Source organism: Python bivittatus, unplaced genomic scaffold (assembly GCF_059951505.1).
Source record: "Python bivittatus isolate LINGU-HERP-01145 unplaced genomic scaffold, Pbiv_v1 ctg000120_np1212, whole genome shotgun sequence".
NCBI classification, from domain to species: Eukaryota; Metazoa; Chordata; class Lepidosauria; order Squamata; family Pythonidae; genus Python; species Python bivittatus.
Genome location: NW_028277037.1, coordinates 8,843,322 through 8,862,226, shown reverse-complemented (window position 1 = coordinate 8,862,226; position 18,905 = coordinate 8,843,322). Strand labels below are relative to the sequence as shown.

At 34.7% G+C, this 18,905-nt stretch overlaps 1 protein-coding gene across 1 annotated transcript in view; it reads right to left on the bottom strand.

The window, feature by feature from the left end:
- KMT2E (lysine methyltransferase 2E (inactive)) overlaps nucleotides 1-18,905 on the bottom strand; it is a 62,617-nt gene that overhangs the window by 28,061 nt on the left and 15,651 nt on the right. The window contains 10 exon segments of the mRNA XM_088134967.1: nucleotides 1,008-1,125; nucleotides 3,172-3,302; nucleotides 7,346-7,558; nucleotides 8,918-8,956; nucleotides 9,486-9,658; nucleotides 11,531-11,589; nucleotides 12,824-12,904; nucleotides 15,174-15,403; nucleotides 16,631-16,745; nucleotides 17,716-17,900. Coding sequence (XP_087991093.1) covers nucleotides 1,008-1,125; nucleotides 3,172-3,302; nucleotides 7,346-7,558; nucleotides 8,918-8,956; nucleotides 9,486-9,658; nucleotides 11,531-11,589; nucleotides 12,824-12,904; nucleotides 15,174-15,403; nucleotides 16,631-16,745; nucleotides 17,716-17,786 — 1,230 coding nt within the window. The 5' untranslated portion in view covers nucleotides 17,787-17,900.

Below are 18,905 nucleotides of genomic sequence, written 5' to 3'. Positions count from 1 at the left end.
ATGTTTCCTGAAATTTCACATTCTGATTTTTAAAGCCGAGTATTTTGACTTCATTCCTTGCCTTTATTTTCTCCATAAGAAATACAACCAAAAGCCACTGATAAACTCCCTTCCCTTCCTCCTTCCTTCCTCCCCTCCCCTTTTCTTTCCCACTCTTATCTACCCTGAATTAACATTCATCAAGTGGTTCAGTTCTATTACCCATCAATAAACATTAAGGGTTCTAATCACAATGCATATGCTAATCAACTCCTGAATGCAAAAATGTCTTTTTCATATTCATCTGTGAATGCCCACTGTCAATAGGTAAGTATCACCTTCCTCACATTCTCAATTTCATTCCTTCTGACCTCAGTGTTTACTTTTCCAGCACCCATGCACATCTGCCGGGGTGAGGAGTTACATGTATGACAACATTTCCATGTCATGATATGCATGACCTCATGGTGGTTTCTATCGCGTGCCTATGCCAGTACCACTTCATAAGTACAGGTATACTCCTTGCTCAGGATAATGCTCCCTGCATCTGATGAAGTGGATGACACTGCACTAAATCTGCAGTCTTTAAAAAGTCCTGAAACTCTAATTTTGCTGCATCAGGCTATCATAGCTAATTCTCTGCAAAGTGTTTTAGAATTTCAGGGGGTTGGATAATAATCCCTTCCCTTCCACTAGATTAATACAATAATTTATTAGCTTTAGTGATCTAATTCCAATATAGTATAGTATAGTACGGTACGGTACGGTATGGCACGGCACGGCAGCACAGCATAGTATAATAATAATAATAATAATAATAATAATAATAATAATAATACAATACAAATGCTTGCCTCAATTTATAGTAAACATAAGATTCTGTAAATTGAACTTACATTCCCTGAAATTTTCAAAACTGGAAAATATTTTAATTACTGGAAAACAGCGGTGCACAGCCGGGTTGTATGAAGATTTTGGCTTGTTGAGCAAAGTTTTATTAGGTAACGTTTACAGTAATAAAAACCTACCTCAGCGTTAGGTGTACAAGAACGCCTGATAAATCGAGCTTCATTCCCAAAAGTTCTTGCATCTACACACATTTCTAGCCCGTGGAATTTAGAATAGAACAGAACAAAGGGGTACGGCCTAAAACAGCAACGACAATAAACATTCCATCATAGTGAAAATGTTTTAAAATACAGCTAAAAGTCACTTTGTTTTTCCAGTGTGCAGAAAATCTGGTACCCTTGAGAAAATATGTTGCGAAGTTATAGGCTCCTGAAACTTTAGGGTGGGAGTTTCATGCAACCTTTTATTTAGAAGCTAAGAGCTACGATCAAAGTGGGGCTCTTCTGGCTGGTTGAAACAACTCAACCTGCTCCAATTTGTCACGCTATTAGGATTGCTCCCTCATTTGGTATTTCATAAAACAGCTGAAACAACTCAGCTTTATTAGCCAAGCAACTGCTAAAATTGTTGTACAGTCGTGACAATATTGTCCAGTATATAAAAAAATAATTCAACCCATCATGCTTGCCTTTTCTGTCATCTTCCAAGATTACAATCTGAGATGTGGAAAAATAAAGGAGGGAGATCTGTTGGGATACATTTCTCTTCTTTAGCACACCTTGGAAAGTCATTTGTAAATATGTATCTTCATGATCGTTTCATACTGTAAATACAGCCTCCAAGTTGAGTTTAATTCCTGGCAACTTTGGGACGCATACTATACCTACAGAGTTCTCGGCAATGAAATGTCAGTTGTTTGCCGCCTCTTTCTTTTCAGCTGTTTTTTTTTTCCCCTTAAACTTCAAGTTTAAAAAGCCAAGTATTGTTGCCTCCTAAGGCTTCATAAGAGACTAAACTTAAAAAGCAGTATCTTGAGTAATTGTTCTGACTCATATCAACATCAACACTGAAATAGAAAATTTATGTTTGCGTGACCCTGCTTTTACCTGCACTTCAGTTGCCATGATTTGGGACTATGAAAGAATCCTATTTTAAATCATATTAACTGTTGACTCTCCTGGGGCAGGTATTCTAGGGCTATTTCGATGTGGGGCAGAAGGCTGGCATGTTAGCCTAACACGCCTGTTTTCTGGAAGGCAATCAAGCAGAGTACTTCCTCAGAGCTTTTAACTGATAAGGAAGAACAGGAGAGTCGTCCATCCAGATGCTGGCTTGAGGTGAGGTTATGGTTTTATGATTTTTGTTAAGGTTTTAGGTTTCAGGTTTTTATAAAGTGCCAGGAATCCTTGTGGAGTCAGCATATATGCTGTAAATTAATAAAACGTTTCAAGAATGTTTGGAGGGAGAGAAAGTTTCTTAATATCTACTGATAGGTTTCTTTTTTTAATCAAAGTGAAGATTTGTATTTCTGCTGTTTCGTTTCCAATCATTCCATTAGACATTTCTTAATAAAACCAAAATATAAACTTAAACAGAGAAAGAAAACCACTACTGTTTATTCATTCAGCATCCTCAGTGGAAACGGAAAGAGAATATTTTTTTCTTGACAAGCAAAGAAAGGGAAAATATAGAGAGAAACATTCAAAAAGCAACAAAGCAATAAGACACTTTCATGTAGCAGCCTTTTTTTCTGAGCATGACGTATGCTAAATCTGTGTGTCTGAATTCTAAAAGTGTCCATGTCAATCCTTGTGACTGTCACTCTAATTCATTTAATGCAGCAGGGTTGGGATCAACCCAGGCAAGGTATAACATCTGTTGTAATGTCTATTCTTTGAAGTTGCTTTTTTTTCATAAGCAGGTTTAATTTTACATTTGTTAAGCTAGTAACTATCTAGATCCAGCTTTTACTTGTCATTTGCCAGGCAAAAGGAGGAGAATCAAAGTCAGCTGAAACAAGCAACTTCAAATGATGGTACCAGACTTTGTGACAAAAATATTGAGAGCTCAACTGGCAAACAAAAACTTAAAAGGCTGGAGGAGATAAAACTGTATTTGAAGTAGAAGTGAGAAGGGACAACACTGCCTAATTACCAAAGTGAATGAATGATATTAGCTGCTGAGTTTTCAAAAGGAAAGCTGACTGAGATGGGAAGTAAAGATCAGGGGGAAAAAAGTATTTCAACTGTCTTGACAATAATGTTTGACAGAAACAGAGAGAAAGAGAAAGAAAATAACTAAAGAATGTTAAGCAATTTAGAACAAGATTTTAGAGAAAAGTACCTCTTAAAGAAATATCCATTAGCTTCAAATTGTTCCCTCAGCATGAATTTTCCACGATATTCAATAATAAGTGCATCTGGAGGCAAGTCTTTGGCAGCTTTTAGGATTTTCTTATTTTTTTGAATATAGCTCTAAAAGGAGAAAAGAAGAATTTAAGAATCTTATTAAGCTGATTATACTGGCACACTGATACAGATTCTAATGTACCCTTTTACAGAACAACTTGGTAATTTTAAATGTGTTTTCTTTTAAAAAAATAATTGATTTTATTCCTGAAAGGGCAAATTACCAGAATTTGATTATTATATTTATGCAGACATCTTAATTTACATATTGGAAAGGACAACAACTCGAATGCATGTATAAATTCTATAAAACTGAAAATCAAGACAAACTTTTCAAAATATTTTGGGGAACTCTTCCCTTAAAGATGTTTCACACCATCTTATTAAAGACCAGAGTTGGGGTGGCAAAAGGAATGAAAACACATGAAATATGCAGTCTCTTACATTTGCTAGCAACAGCAAAAGGACAGGTGCCAAATAAGATACATTTCAACAAAAATGCCAACATGCTGATTCTTAGGTAAAGGAAATTTCTTCTGCATTTGGATAGCCTTAGGTGGGAATATGCCTTTCTAAGAAAAAGTCTTACTGTACTCTGACACAACAACTAAGGAACTCACACCTCTTGTAATTGTGTCACTTCTGATCAAAAGAGAATTGGCCTATATCTAGGCGAAGGTCTCTGCAAGCAGGGACATTCCTCCAAGGAGTGCGTCACGTGCGCCATGCTGATGCTAGAGGGAAAGAAGCAAAGATGCTTCTTATTACAAGATCTGAGAATGTAACTTTCCTTTATGTTTAGTCTCTTTCTACCGACATTAAATTTATCAAATAGCTTGCAGATCCCTTCCATAGATTGCATGACACGTAGCTGATGATATAATTTTGCACTCTATTCTCTCATTATAATTAACTGACAAGGAGCATTTACTTGGAATTTGGGGAAAATATTGCAGGATATATTTGAAGGTGGATTAGCTTGGTACTTCAAAAATTTGTACAAATAAAATAGTTAGCACCTTCCTAGCCACTTGCAATTTATAACCAATTGCATACAATGAACTGAACAAAACATTAAGTGCTGTAACCATTCCAATATGCTATTTAAGCATACTAGCATATTGTGCACTACTGTCTCAGCAAATAATTGCAAGTCTGTTTATAGCCACATCATCTAACAATATACATTAGTTTAAATATATTGGTTGATTGTGTTGAAAGAACCATTGTTTCTATCCAAGTGATGGGTTCCTCCATGGCTAAGTGGCTATCCATTTATATTCATGACACCTCTCTTAAAATGTGTTACACATCTCAGTTTTGATTATCCCTGAAAATTGCCACTGCGAAATAGGAGAACAAGCATTCAGAAAATCAACAGGGATAAATAAAAACCTTACCATGTATTGCTTCTACCCAGAATAATATAGTTCCATAGTCCTTCTAAGACAGTGGCAATTCTGTTGGGATATTAGACATTCCTAAGTGTGTAGAAGACAGAAAGAGGGCAAAAAGCCACCACCTTTTACTTTTCGTGAGAGTCAAACTAGGTTTTCCTAGGAGCATAGTGGTGTTTGGCCAATGATGATCCTCTCAGGAATAATAGCAACACAGAGGAAATAAAATAGAATACATTCAAAAGGAGACAAATCTATGTTACTGTTTTCCTGTTACACTGAGTCCACTGTTCTGTGAAAAACAGAGGCCTACATACACTTCCAGAACCAATAACTAGGGACGTGCAAAATATTCTGTGCACAACAGCTGGTGTTAGATAGTTTGTGTCTGAATCAAAACATGCCCATTTGGGCTGATTTGTTCCACGGGCAGAACAAATTGGTGATTGTTCTATTCCAGACAGAAGTGGTTGGGAAGAAGACCTGGGAAAAAGCCAAAGATACTGGGAATTTTGGTGGCATAGGCAGGGCGATAGAATATGCTATGCTGGGACCCTGCAGTCTATGTCTGATAGGAGAAGAACTGCTGGGAATATCAAGGGAGCAGGTAGGACAGCTATTGGGGTATGCTGGGACATGAGCAGTGGTAGCTGAGAGGAGAAGCGCTGAGAAGGTCAGGGATTTAGTGGGCCAGTGGGGTGTGCTATGTTAGATGTTGTAGAGAGGAGAGATTTGGGTGATGAACATCATCCTGGAACAACCAAAGCAATCCAGGTTTGGGTCTGGTTCTGTCAAACCATGCCTGACAAACAGTTCAGCAAAACCTCTAGAGTGCAAATGTTTGTTCCAAGTTCAAAACATTTATCATGGAAACTAAAATCTATATGATAACTTTGGGGAACTTTGTTTAAAACATTTTATAAATATTCTTTGTTACAATCTGTAAGTATACATTATTTTTCAATACTTAAGTATAGGTTCATTGTCCATATTTTATAAGACTTATAAACCATTGCAACCATTGAAAAATAAACTTATGTTTTGAAATTTGTTCTCAGTTTTACTACTGAAAGAGAATGGAAAATGCTAATGTATCTTTGTTTTGATCAATGGTGCTTAAAAGTATATGAAATTGCACTGGCTGTAAAATTAATACAGCAGGAAAGAGTTTTGAAGAATTCTTCAATTAAATGTACTGCTCACTTTTGGTCTCAATTTTTTAATATAACATTAGGCTTTGTTTGTAACATTGTTTCATATTCATGTTTTTATACTGTGAGCTATCCAGAGTCAAGAAGAACTCAACTAACCTCTAAAATTAATAAGTAATTAAATAAAATTTAAGAAATAAATACTTCATCTATACAAATGTCATTTTCTATATATCTATTGATTCTGTTTAAAGTATTTATGTTTCTTAAGGACTGATAAGACAGACAGATATATTCTCAGGCATGGTATTGCTCAGTCTTGGGTGGCTGAAATGCTATTTGTCCCGCTGAAATTGAGATGGTCACCATACACTTTTGAAATGTCCTATCTATCACCCTTGGAGGATGGAGTTAATCTCCTCTAATTACAAATTATCTGGACCGGTTCCAACAGACAATCGTGTGCTTCATTTTAAATGACCAGCACTGTGAAGTCTCTAGGAAGGTGGTCAAATTCTGTGCCACAGAAATGGCAGTCAGAAATTCCTGGACCTCAGCATAACATAAGCCAAATAGGCTTTTATCATGGATATCTTACATTTTAATATTGTTTCTTATTTTTCAGTCTATTCATAAATTCTCCAATAAATAACTAAAGATGTATTCTCAAGTACATGTACACATGTAGTGTACATCTAAGTTGTTTTTTCCTTCCATCCCCTTATCGTTTTTTCATTATCAATATTTATGAACACTTTTGAATATAAAAATACTAAAATATATGATTGAAATGGCTCTAGCAGAGATAAACACATCAGAATGCAGATTGGAAACTTCACTTAGGTTCATAATGGAAATGAAAATAGCGCAAGTTTGATTTTGTAACAGAAACTCATTACATTTCTTGCCAGTTCTTACCTCTATACAACAGAACCATCCAAACATTTTCTCCTAGTTATATTATATTGTTCTTAATATAAAGGGAAGCAATTTGTGAATGAGATGCCCCAAAGCTGGCACTGAGTCATAGGCTGATCAGACTTAATAAATGCACAGCTCCTTCTCCAATAACTCCTGTTTATGGTACAAAATGACTGTCAGCTACTGATAGCAGGCTGAAATCTTTAATTTTCCATTTTACTTAGTACTTTTCTACTTCCATGTTAGAGATAAAACTTTAACAAGCCACTGAGGATTTAATTTTGAACTTAGCTTGAGTTGTAATGGTTCTGTGGACAAATAAAATTTAATCTTCTATAAAACTTGTAACACTTTCTTAATGTTCATATACCTCAAAACATCTAATTGTAGTGTTATTATTTATTGTACTTTATAAATAATTTGTAAAGTATTTATTGTGATAGTTGAAGGTCATGACTGGAAACCATTTCCCACCAACAGTTGGCTATTTTAGAATGCAAATAAATAAATAAATAAATAAATAAACTAGGAAAGAAAGAAAGGGGAAGCTATACTGTCAACACTATGATATGTGTTTCTGTCTAAGGAAATTCAAGATTTTAGTACTGTGTATTAGTTCTTTCAATATACATTCATATACCTCTACTGGAGGTTTGAAGATTGAGTTGCTGGTAACCACTTCTTTTTTTTCATCTCCATTTCCTAATCTCAAAACTATTCTTTGTGCCTCTCTCTGAACACCTTCACTGTATTGGTTGTTGTTTGCTTCTTCATATCGATCCATCCATGCCTTGATTTTAGTTTCCCACCCAAAGTTTGAAATATCAGAAGGATCAATCTCTGGAGCTGAGCCCTAAATGAAAATGTATAGACAGACATAACATTAGAGTATGTTTCAGAGCCAGCTGAAAAAATAATTACCTAATTCATGCACAAGTTGTATGAAATTTAGCAGCTTTTCTACAAATTAAGGGCTCAATGATATGGCCTCTTGGCATTCACCATACCTTCCTTCCCCTGGAACTGCAGTTTCAATCAAATCCTGCTCCTACGCCTCATCTTTAACTGAAATAAAAACCTGAAAGATCTCAAAGTTAAGATATTCTTAACTTTCCTAGGTTTTTGTCAGTCTCTCTATTCAGATTCTAATCCCACTAAACCTACTTGCTTTCTATTATTTATGGAAGCCAGATTCTAAATGGTTTACTTCTACACACAAACTGTCCATGCTACATTGCTCAGCTGAACATTGCTAGAGGTCCAGTACAATTATACAAGAATTACAGTGCTTCTGGAGTTGCAAGATACAAAAGTTTCTATCTGATTAAGATTTGGGGACACTGTTTTATTATGATTCTAGTCTTCCTTAAAGACACATCTCTATTTGCTTCTTGGAACATTGTCTCTTTTCCTCCCAACACATTTCTTTTGTCCCCTTAAGACAGTGTTGTCCAAACTTGGCCAGTTTAAGATGAGTGGACTTCAACTCCCAGAATTCCCCAGCCAGCATGAATTCTGGAGTTGAAGTCCACTCATCTTAAACTGGCCAAGTTTGGACAACACTGCCTTAAGACAACATACCATTTATATGAACTCCACTGTGAGAGGATTTCAAAGTGCATTTATCAACAACAGAATGGGAAAGGGCCCTTTTTATAGGCTCTTCCTTGCCTCTGGAAATCCCTTTCTCAGCAATCTACCTCATTCCATCTCTACTAGTCTTCCACCTTAAAGAAAACAAAGCTGTCCTTGAAAGTATATGCCTAGATGAAGCTGTCATCTTACAGCTATCCTGAATTTGGCACCCAATAGATATGTGGACTTGAACTCGGCCAGTACTGAGAAGATTGGGAAGTTCAATCCACACATCTAACAAGCATCCATACTGGTGAATACTGGTTTATTAACTGACTTTCTAGTTATTCTAGTGGCTAATTGCATCACAGATAATATTTATAAATCTTTGTGTTTTTTTTAGTATTAGATATTATTTACATTTCAAGTATTTTTAATAGCATTAACGTTCAATGCTACTGGCCATTTTAGGATTATTTTGGGGAACAAAATAAGGATATTTGAGGATATCAAGGTTTTAAACAGAATAAAACAGGAATGATAACTAACCCTCCAATACTCTTTAATCAATGAACAAAAGAGTATTCTTTAATATAGTGAAATAAATAGTAGCAAGAACATAAATAATATAATTTACCTTAACTCTTGAAGATTTTCTAGAACCTTCACGAAAAGCCTGAAAAAAAATTAATTAGCAAATAAGATTAAAATAAATATTCTCTGAAGGAGTATGTCATCTGAAAATATTCACCTTGCTGGAAAGACAAAAATCCTTCTGTGGCACAATAAAATACACATAAAATTTTCCTTAGAAATGTTTTACCACTAGGACAAAATATGTACATCTTATTCAATGTATTTAAACCCAATATGACTATCAAATCATGGGGATGTATGTAGCAATGTGGCTATTATAAGGGGCTGTAGCTCCATAAGGCAGTGTTACTTCCTGGCCAACATTTCCCCCTGCCAATTTCACCTTCTCTCAGGGCCACTGTCCCCCTATTTATTTCTTTACCCTTTATATCAACCCGTTTCTAACAGTAACTGGTTCTAGTTACTAATACCCCTTCTTGGAATCAAGCAGTGATATCCTTTAAACTTTTGATTTTATTTCCCCAGCTTTGTTACCATCCTATTTCTAAGCATCATGTCTAAGAAGATGGATGAATTGCTAAAAAACTGAACATTAGATTTTAGCTTACTTTTTTACATTTTGTGATGTTTTGCTCTTTCTCTCCACTTTTTTTCCTTTTCTTATCTGTGACCTTCGTAACTCGTGTAGCAGTTAGTGTAATTGTAGTTGGTGTATGTTGAAAAGCAGTATATAATTCTACAGGAACTTCATCACCACTTTCTGTTGCACTGGTATCCCCATCTTTAAAATACAAATGAAACAGGGAAATATCTCACAGTACTGAAATATTCCATGAATTAAAGTCATTGCTTATTAAAGTACTAATTGCATATACAATTATCAAAATTTACAGAAAAGGAAAACAAGGAGTTAGTAATATTAACATCCACTAGATCAGGTGCTGTAGTGACAAAAGAAAAATTGTTCAGATTTATAGTCAGTTTCTTTAAATTCAGTAAAGCTTCAATTTTTCCAAAAGCACTGAAAGATTCCCATATGCTGAGTACAGTTTAAATCAAATCGTATCTCAAGTATAAATTCACGTATTTACATAAGCTTAATCCAAATGTAAGATTTTCTTTCTCTCCTCAAGTTGTATTTAAAATAAACATTAGGATGCAAGGTTTTAGATCAAGTATGCCAATTTTAAAAAAAATGACTAAAGGAAAATACATGTTTCACAAAAATTTCAATCACACTAGTAAAATAAAAATAAAGCCAACATCCTTCCAAACTGATGTTATTCAACAGCTTTTCCTAAAGCTAAGACTTATTCTTTTTTGGCTCCAAATATATTTGAAACATTCGCTAACATCTGTGTTTTCTTCCCAGAGGCCTCTCTAATGCCACTGTAAACTCACAATCCAAAAAGTAATGTAAAAACAGGAAAAAATATCACACACAAGGTGATCTTTACAACTAAAGGTCACCATCAACTTCTAATTACTCGTTGCTTCACTGATTGTAGGAACTGTCAGCAGAAGTCAAACAGAACAATTCTTTAAGCAGGTTCCCTTCTGGTGTATACAAACATCTCCTTTGAGCCTTTATATATTTATTAGTGTCTCAAGTTTAAGGCTATATTGCATAATAGGTGGCTTGCAGTTTGGAGATATATATTTTTATTCCATCATACATTTTAGAATTCTACAAAAACCTTTCACTGTTGAAAAAAAATTCTCACCCAGCATCCATTATGAGAACCAAGCCTTTTTCCTCTGGAAGCAGAAAGATTTGCAGCAACATTCATTGAACATATTTAAATATATCACAATTTTCAGAGAAAAAATAAAAAATAAACCAAACCTGATCTAGAACGTTATGAGATGAGGCATGTTAACTGTTCTAGCAGAAAACAAGCAAGTATTTAAAAATATTCCAATCATAAAATGACTGGTGAAGCAAAAGCAGCATTGCAATGCAGCCTGAAAAACAGCTTTTACCCCTGATAAATACTTTTTACCTCAAGCAGACCTATACAGGGTTCTGCAAGGTTGTTTAGTACCATTTTATTCCATTTGATTCTGACTGATTCCTGGTTCCTGTATTTTGCTATTACTTTTGTTCTGTATTTTATTTCTCTGTGTTGCAAAACTGTCCAGGGTGTCAAATAGTCAACAAATATTGTCAAATAAATAAAAATAAATAAACTCTAGCATCTTCATATCAAGAGTAGTCAACCAATCTTTGCGAAGATAAGAAGCAAAACAGAAGGACTCGGCACAGCCCCCAAAATTCTATACTGTTATTTTTATTACAACCAAAATAATAATAATTAAAAATACAGGAAATAATTTTACAAGATTTAGTTAATTTAAACAACATGCATTTGTTTTAGCAAGGAAAATATTCAAAAGATATTCTGTAAACTAATATTGTTAATTTAAAACATTTGCATAAAAACAGGTGAACTATTTGCACAAAAAGAGGTTTTTATTAACAGATGTAAATGTTCCATCTATACTCTATTAAAGGATGTTTATTTTAACAAAGCACTATTCCACTTGCTTGCAAAACCAAAAACAGGAAAAAAATGTCAACAGCAATGGAGTACTCTGCATTAATACAATTAGCAAGAACAAACCTTAGAATTTAATGAATTTTTTTACCTACCTGACATATTTTCCCGTTTTCTACGCTGGAGCAACACTGCTCTTTCTTTATCTAAGCTCCTTTTAAAAATAGGAGAAAAAGGAAACTGTAAGTAAATGTTAAGATTTTGATGGAATATCAAAGTTTTCTAACAAATGGTGTATACACATTAAATGAAATAAATAATAAAAATAAAAAATGACTGTATCCACTCACCATACTAATTAATTCATTTTGCTGTTCAAATTCATTATCAAACTTTTAACAAACAACTCTCTGCTCCAGGAATTTTATACTTGGTAGAAAGCAACAATTTCAAAGCACAGAACTTAGCAATGCAGTGACATCTAAAGCTTTGCTACTTTAGCATTCCAGCTTCATACTTAAGAAGCAGAATAAACCTACTGAAGTAAGATGTGCATTCTGACAATATTCAAAGTGCTTTAAACTGGGGCTGTTTCCTCTAACACAGTAACAGAATGCATACATTGCACTGTTCGTTTTTTTTTTAATTTTGGCATATGTTGTGTGAACAGAACCAGATGGAATTTATTCAGTAAATCATGGTTACACAACCCATTTCTTGGCATTGCTCTGTTATAGGATGGCTATCTCATTCTTCTACCAATTCTTGTTAAGATGCTCCAGCTAGTTTTATCCTATCTCATTCCTCCAAAAGTTGACTGGCCAAGGGAAAGTCAATTGGGAGGTCATACACAAACCTCCTTCTTCAAAGGATCACATTTTATCCACAATCCCAGTACAGAGAGGTGTGCTATGCTTCAGGTGAGACAGCAATGGCAGTTGACTATGAGTACTCCTGATCCACAAAACAGCAATAACAAAAACTTGATTAATGTAAGCTTCAATTTGCAATACTTATAACTAAACTTCCACATAGATAAAAGGAATAGTCAAGAGATTTATTCTATCATCTGGCATACACTTTTACCCATAATACAGAGGTTATCCATATGCATAAGTAATATTCTCCATAAGTACTGGAGCAAATGATGGTTCTTTCTTACTTATTCTAATGAAAAAATGAAGGTAATGATAAAGAAAACTTTTAAAGATAATAAAAATCAAATCTTCTTTCATTCAAATATCACTATGAAAAAGGACTCCTTTGGATACCACTTTTACTGAATGAAGAGTGCCACTTTTTAAAGTAAATTACATCCTTTAATATAATACTAAATGTATTGTCAATAAAATGGAGAGGAGATGCTTATTTTTATCGGCTCATACTCAGTCCATGTTTCAAATTGTATGCCAACAAAAACAATGTATTTTTAATTATGTACCACTCACCTAGGCTGGCAACGCTCACAAAGGTATGTATCAGGAATATGCTGCCTGTCAATCCCCATGCAATCAATGTGCTGCCAAACACTTAAAATAATTAAAAGGGGAGAGTACAGTGTTATTTTCATACCATTTTTGAGGTTTACATAGTTCATTCAAGTTTCCTTGTGATTGAAGTAAATTATTTCCCCCAACACCGGCTACTGCTTGAAATGGCGATATGCAAAATGAAGGGAGTGTCCCATCACTCTGCTGTTTCAAATACTCTCATCTCTAAACAGTGCAGGATGTGCTATACTACTCTGCTTTGAGTGTTTGGATATCCTGCAAGTGGCTTATTCTGTTTCTGTAATTCCTCTAAGCCATAAAGACTTGAAGAAAGCATTAGCTAATAAACTGCAGCCACAGGTTTTAACCTTCTGCCATTAGCTGAAGCTAATTGAACAGGGCTGGGATGAGGGAGAATCATTTCTATGTATATTGCTCCTTGCCTAGCTACGTTTAAATGATTTGCTACGAAGAAGGTAGTAATCGGGGCTGTGGAGACGGCACATAAAACCTTCGACTCTGACCCCTTTATTCCTTTACCCCTTTATGGTACCTCCGACTCCTTTAATTATATATTGATATAGGAACTAAATTATAAATATACTAATTATATATTTCCCATATCGACTGCAAGCACACAACATATAAGGCATTTCATCACTGCCAATATGAATCAGCAGGCAACTTTTTGGAACCCTAACCTGTTAAAGCTTGGGTCTAAGAGCTATAGCTAAGACATTCTGTTTTTTAAATTTTATTTATTAAAGAAATTACAAACATTCAGTAACCTTATAGTTTAAACAAAGGATAAAAGCTAAAAAATAAAAACAATGAGGTTATATTTTTATCAAAATATATATTTTGAAATTTGCAGAGAACTTGAAATTAAAATATATCCTGAAAAAAATAGGTTAATCAAATTATTATCTATGAAATAGGAAATTTTAACATATTATTTATATTATATACAATTCAAATTTATTAGGACTTGGAGTCGGTACAGTTTTACTGACTCCAACTCCAGTAACCCAAGAATTGCTTCTGATTACACAGCCCTGGTAGTAATGTTGTTATATGTGTCTGCTGTGCTTTTATTTTCAGACAGATCACCAAATCTGAGTTTATATTCTGTATGTGCATTATAAAGAATGTTGCTCTATCATCAAATGTGGAGGTAATCAAATGTAAAAATTATGGCTTTGTTAATCTGTTTTAAAGTTAATGTATAGGCAGGTTGGCAAAAGCAACACGTGCGCATTGTGAATGTCCATTTGGAAGAAGCATCAAGCCAACTGCCAGAGAAGTATATTTTTGCTGTTGATCATGGGCTGTATTGATGTGAATTCATTGCTAATGTTTCCTTCTAGAATTATCCTGTAGCTAGCTACTTGTGAAAGCACGCCAAGCCGCAAAAGGCATTCTTAACTTTGTTTGCTTTGGTAATTTTTAAAATGTCTGCATTGTTTTTTGTTGGTTAATTCTTCTGTAGGTGGGATAGCAGGTAGCACTCAGCATGGGCCTCTAAAGATAACAGAGCAAATGGGCTTGTTTCAAGTTCCCACTGCTTGGACAGAATGTTCTGATGGGATCATTTTATTTCAAGATAGGTACAAACTATTTTTTTTCTTTCATGCACTTCCCTATTCTTCATTTTTAACAATACGATCATTCAGAATGTCACTTTGTGACTGAAAAGGAGTTAAAGCGTGCACAGATGCCTTTTTGGATAGCAGTTTCCCCAGCAAAACCCACAACTGCCCTCTGAACTCTCACTAAAGTGAGATTTTTTAAAAAAGAAAAAGCTCAAAAGAACGTTGTTGCCAACACACATGCTACATTACTATCAGAATTTCCTGTTACATTGCTCTGAGATTTTAAGTTAACTCCGAGCCTGCCTCTCAGTCATACAGCACCTTCGGCATTATACAAATGGTGTTAATAACCAAGGTTCCGCAAACCAGAGCTTTGTTCGCTAGCTTCTCATCACCCAACGCCCACCCCAATCCCATACTGTGGGATTATCAATGAGTTCTGAGCTATGACCCTCAGCTATGACCCTAACCCCCCTTGCAGAGAGTCTTTGCTGACTTGACTGGTCTGTCACCTCATCTATCCACCCTGAGAGCAAAATGGTAGCTATCCCAATGACAAAATGGTGGTGGCTTCTATTACTGTCACATTTGCCTAATACCCTACAAATTTTGTTAAGGAGGGAAATGTCATTGAGCAACTAGGGGACAAGCAGACCTAGTATTAACAGTATTGGGCATAAACATTTTAAAATGTTTGAACATGTGAACTATTTTACCTGCATTTGTCACAACAGATCATATAGCCATCATCATGGGTGAATCCACAAATGCACCGAGTTATATCAGTTCCATAGCTTCCATCCTCAGATGTGCTGATAGTAGTAGCACTGGATGTCTCATCAAAATTTGGAGCAGTGTATATACCTACTTCATTCTTGCTTATAAGAACTGAAGGAGGAGGTGATGCTGGCGGTGTTGGAGGAGGACGAGCGCCATAATTATGGTCCTGAAAAATTAGTTACATAAAATAATCCATCTTTTCATAAGACCTTTTTTTTAGATTCATCTATACAATTTTAAATCTGACCTTTTCAACATTTTCCCCACCATCTCAACTTCACTCACAATCATGTAAACTACTATATATTTAAAACCTCCAAAAAGTGAATTAGCATTAAGTGTTATTTATTTACTATTCTTTTAAAAAGTAAATGCATATTACTTTATCCATTATGACACTACTGACAGAGGTTTTATAATATTCATTTCTTATCCATTTTGAATAAACAAAATCTGTTTATCATTAATATCTACATTGAGGGAAATACTTAGGCATCACAAAGTACATTGCTGGGTAAGGCTCTACACAGAAACCCGGGTTCTTCAATTATGTTATTATATAGCATAAATACTCATTCAGGCCGAATGTTAAGAGTATCAGCTAAAAGCACATCTTGTTTCTCAGCATAAATTTCATTTAAGCAGAAGATGAATCCTTCAATGCAGGATTAAAATTCTACCACTATATATCATTTCCATCATTTCTACATAGTTAGTTATTATAATTGGTTTAGGGGGTATTTACTTACCGAAGGAAAAGGCCTACTTTATCAATTCATCACTCTAAAACAACAATTTTATAAGCTGCTATATTAAAGCAAGCATTGATATGATCAGATATGAGTGTCACAATGATTGTTTAATGATAAAGCAACTAAGCAAATTGCACCAAATTCTATTTGAACAAAAGACATGATAGTTTAAAGAAAAAAAACCATGTAACAGCATTGTGCAGATTGTTTAAGGGCATAAGAGTCAAAGGAACTGTAATGGCAAGTAAGGCAGAGCTGCCTCTTTTCTAGTTGTCAGAGATCCTGCTTTAATTGTTGTAGCATTAATTTATAAGATGAGGTTGGTCAGGGGCAACACTATCATAGCTTTAGCTCCAAGTTTATTTATAAGTCCAATTTTATTGTTCAAAAAGAGTATTAGTAAAATAAAACGTAGTTGTTTAAGAAAGAACAATAACAGTAGTAATAGTAGAAGAATCTGAGATAAAAAGTGTAAGAACCATTGAAATTAAAACCAGCTTCTTCTACTATGACATTGAGAGTTTGGGTATTTCAGCAAGCTATTTTCATACCAAACCAAATTACAGTAACTAGCCAAGACACAATTAAATGCCTGGAAACTTAAAAAGAACCTAAAATAAATACTTTTAAAAAGAACATACCGCATAAGGCAAACCAATGTAACTGTGTGAATGATGAGAGCTGCTATTATATAGTTGGTGTGGATAACTGTTTGACTTCTCAACTACCACAGGGCTAGCTTCTACAGATTCAGGTCTGAAAAGCAAGAAAGGTGGCAAAACATTACAATTTCACACTGAATGGTTCCTGCATTTTTCTCTCTCCTGCTTATTAATGCTGAATATATAACTACTGTGAAAATGTATACAATATCTATACACGTGCATGCGCACGCACACACAGAGAAAAGTTCTGAAAGAAACCACTGAAGAAACTGGTAAAATGTTGCTTATATCACTCATTCCAAATTGCCAGTGAAGTAAGGGTATGTACTTGCAAGTGAACACTGTATGAATTTTAATAATACAGGCAATGTTGTACAACACAATACAGCTGTACAAAAAATGATTGCAAGGCAGAGAGTACATTAGTATCAATAATCCTTATTGTTTCTGTGATCACATATGAAACGTAGGAGTCATCCCATATGTTGTTAACAGTATCTGAAACCCCAGTAATTTTCACCAACGACATCTAGTGGTAGCATAAGTGTAGTTCCACGAGTCCCCACAGAAGTTGATTTTCACATGTTTATTTTAAAGGAGAATAAATGAAAAGCTCTTGCTATTTTTCCTTTCAGATGTTCCAGCATTCTGAATTTCACTTTCTCACCTAGAACTTATAACTCTGGGTAGCCCAAATAACCCAGAAGTAAAATATAAAGTTTCTTCATTAAAAATATAATTAACAAATACTCATTTAAGACTCACTTTAAAAGATGAAATATTAACATTTTTATCTAAAAATCTATTCTTGCCACACTATTTCAAGCTATAATTGTGCCTGAACATATTTAAATTATCAAGTTTACCTAGCTGGAACTTTTAAGAAGGTATTTTTTAAAAAAATCTAATTTATCTGTTTTGGAAAAATTCAATGAACATTGATCCTACTTGCAGAAAGTACAGTATATCTACTGAAATTTGGTAACAAATACTGCATGCTATCCATGAAAACAATGTAACACAATATAAAAACAAAATTGCTGTTATGCTACAATACTTACTCTGAGCCTGCAGCCATTTCCAAATAAGATGTTTCTGCTGTATCAACCCCCAATGGGACCACTATGCTCATGACGTTCGTTTCTGATAAATTCGTTTACTATGGATTTCTATGCATTGGTATCCAAAACACTGGGGCATGCCAGCCACAGTGCTCATTGCAAACATCTAAGTGCATCCACAAACTCTGTTTAACAACAAAAAAAAGTTGAAAAGTCACATCTTTGTTCCAGAGTGAAACTAACATTAAAAACTAAAACACTGAATCACAGTGCAATCTTAAGCAATTATATTCAAACAAAATATTGCTGAGTTCAATGGTACATTCTCAACTGTGTTTAGGGTTGCACCCTAATATATAATATGGGTAAATATTTGTTTGTTTGTTTGTTTGTTTATATTTATTTATTTATTTATCCAATTTATATAGCCACCCATCTCACAAGTGATTCTGGGCAGCGTACAACAAAGCTAAAAACAGATAGTTAAATATACTTTGTCCAGTTTCTCTCATCTGACATGCATTTGTTAATTTTATTAATATCCCCTCAAAATAAACTTACTTGTTTGGGTTAGTAATTCTGTATAGTTGCAGAATGCTCAGACATCAAAACCTATAAATTACTACATACAGATTTCATTTGCATTATTCTGTTCTAATATTTATATCACAACAAACAGAACTGGAGATTTCTCAGCAAATATGGTATATTAGAAAATCTGATAATTTATCATGAAGACTCATTATATGAGTGGCTAACTGAAGACCTACATTAGTCCTCTGCAATCAATTCCTTATATCAGCCAGAGGAAGTCAGTCTCTCACACACCTTTTGCCCTGCAAGTGTCAGGCTTTTCAGTTTGACAGACCAAACTCTGACCTCCATTGCAGCTGTCAGGATTGTAGTCAAATGTAATCTTCAACAGAACTTAAAGTCCAATAAGTATGTTTAGCCAAGGAAAGTAGTTCTGCCACTAGGGACAGAAAGATCCCCTGCTTTTTTCCTCTTTTTGGTGAACTCTGTTCAGGTCCTATGGTTCTGAAGTCTTCCCCAGGCCCCTCACAATATACCTCTCAGTGCATCACCTTTCTGTTCCAATGTCAGAGAGGTAAACGCCTATAGAAATTTCTAGAGTTTGAGAGGAGGAATCAGATGTTAGCTTTTCTCTTCTGAGACAGAGATCTGACTTA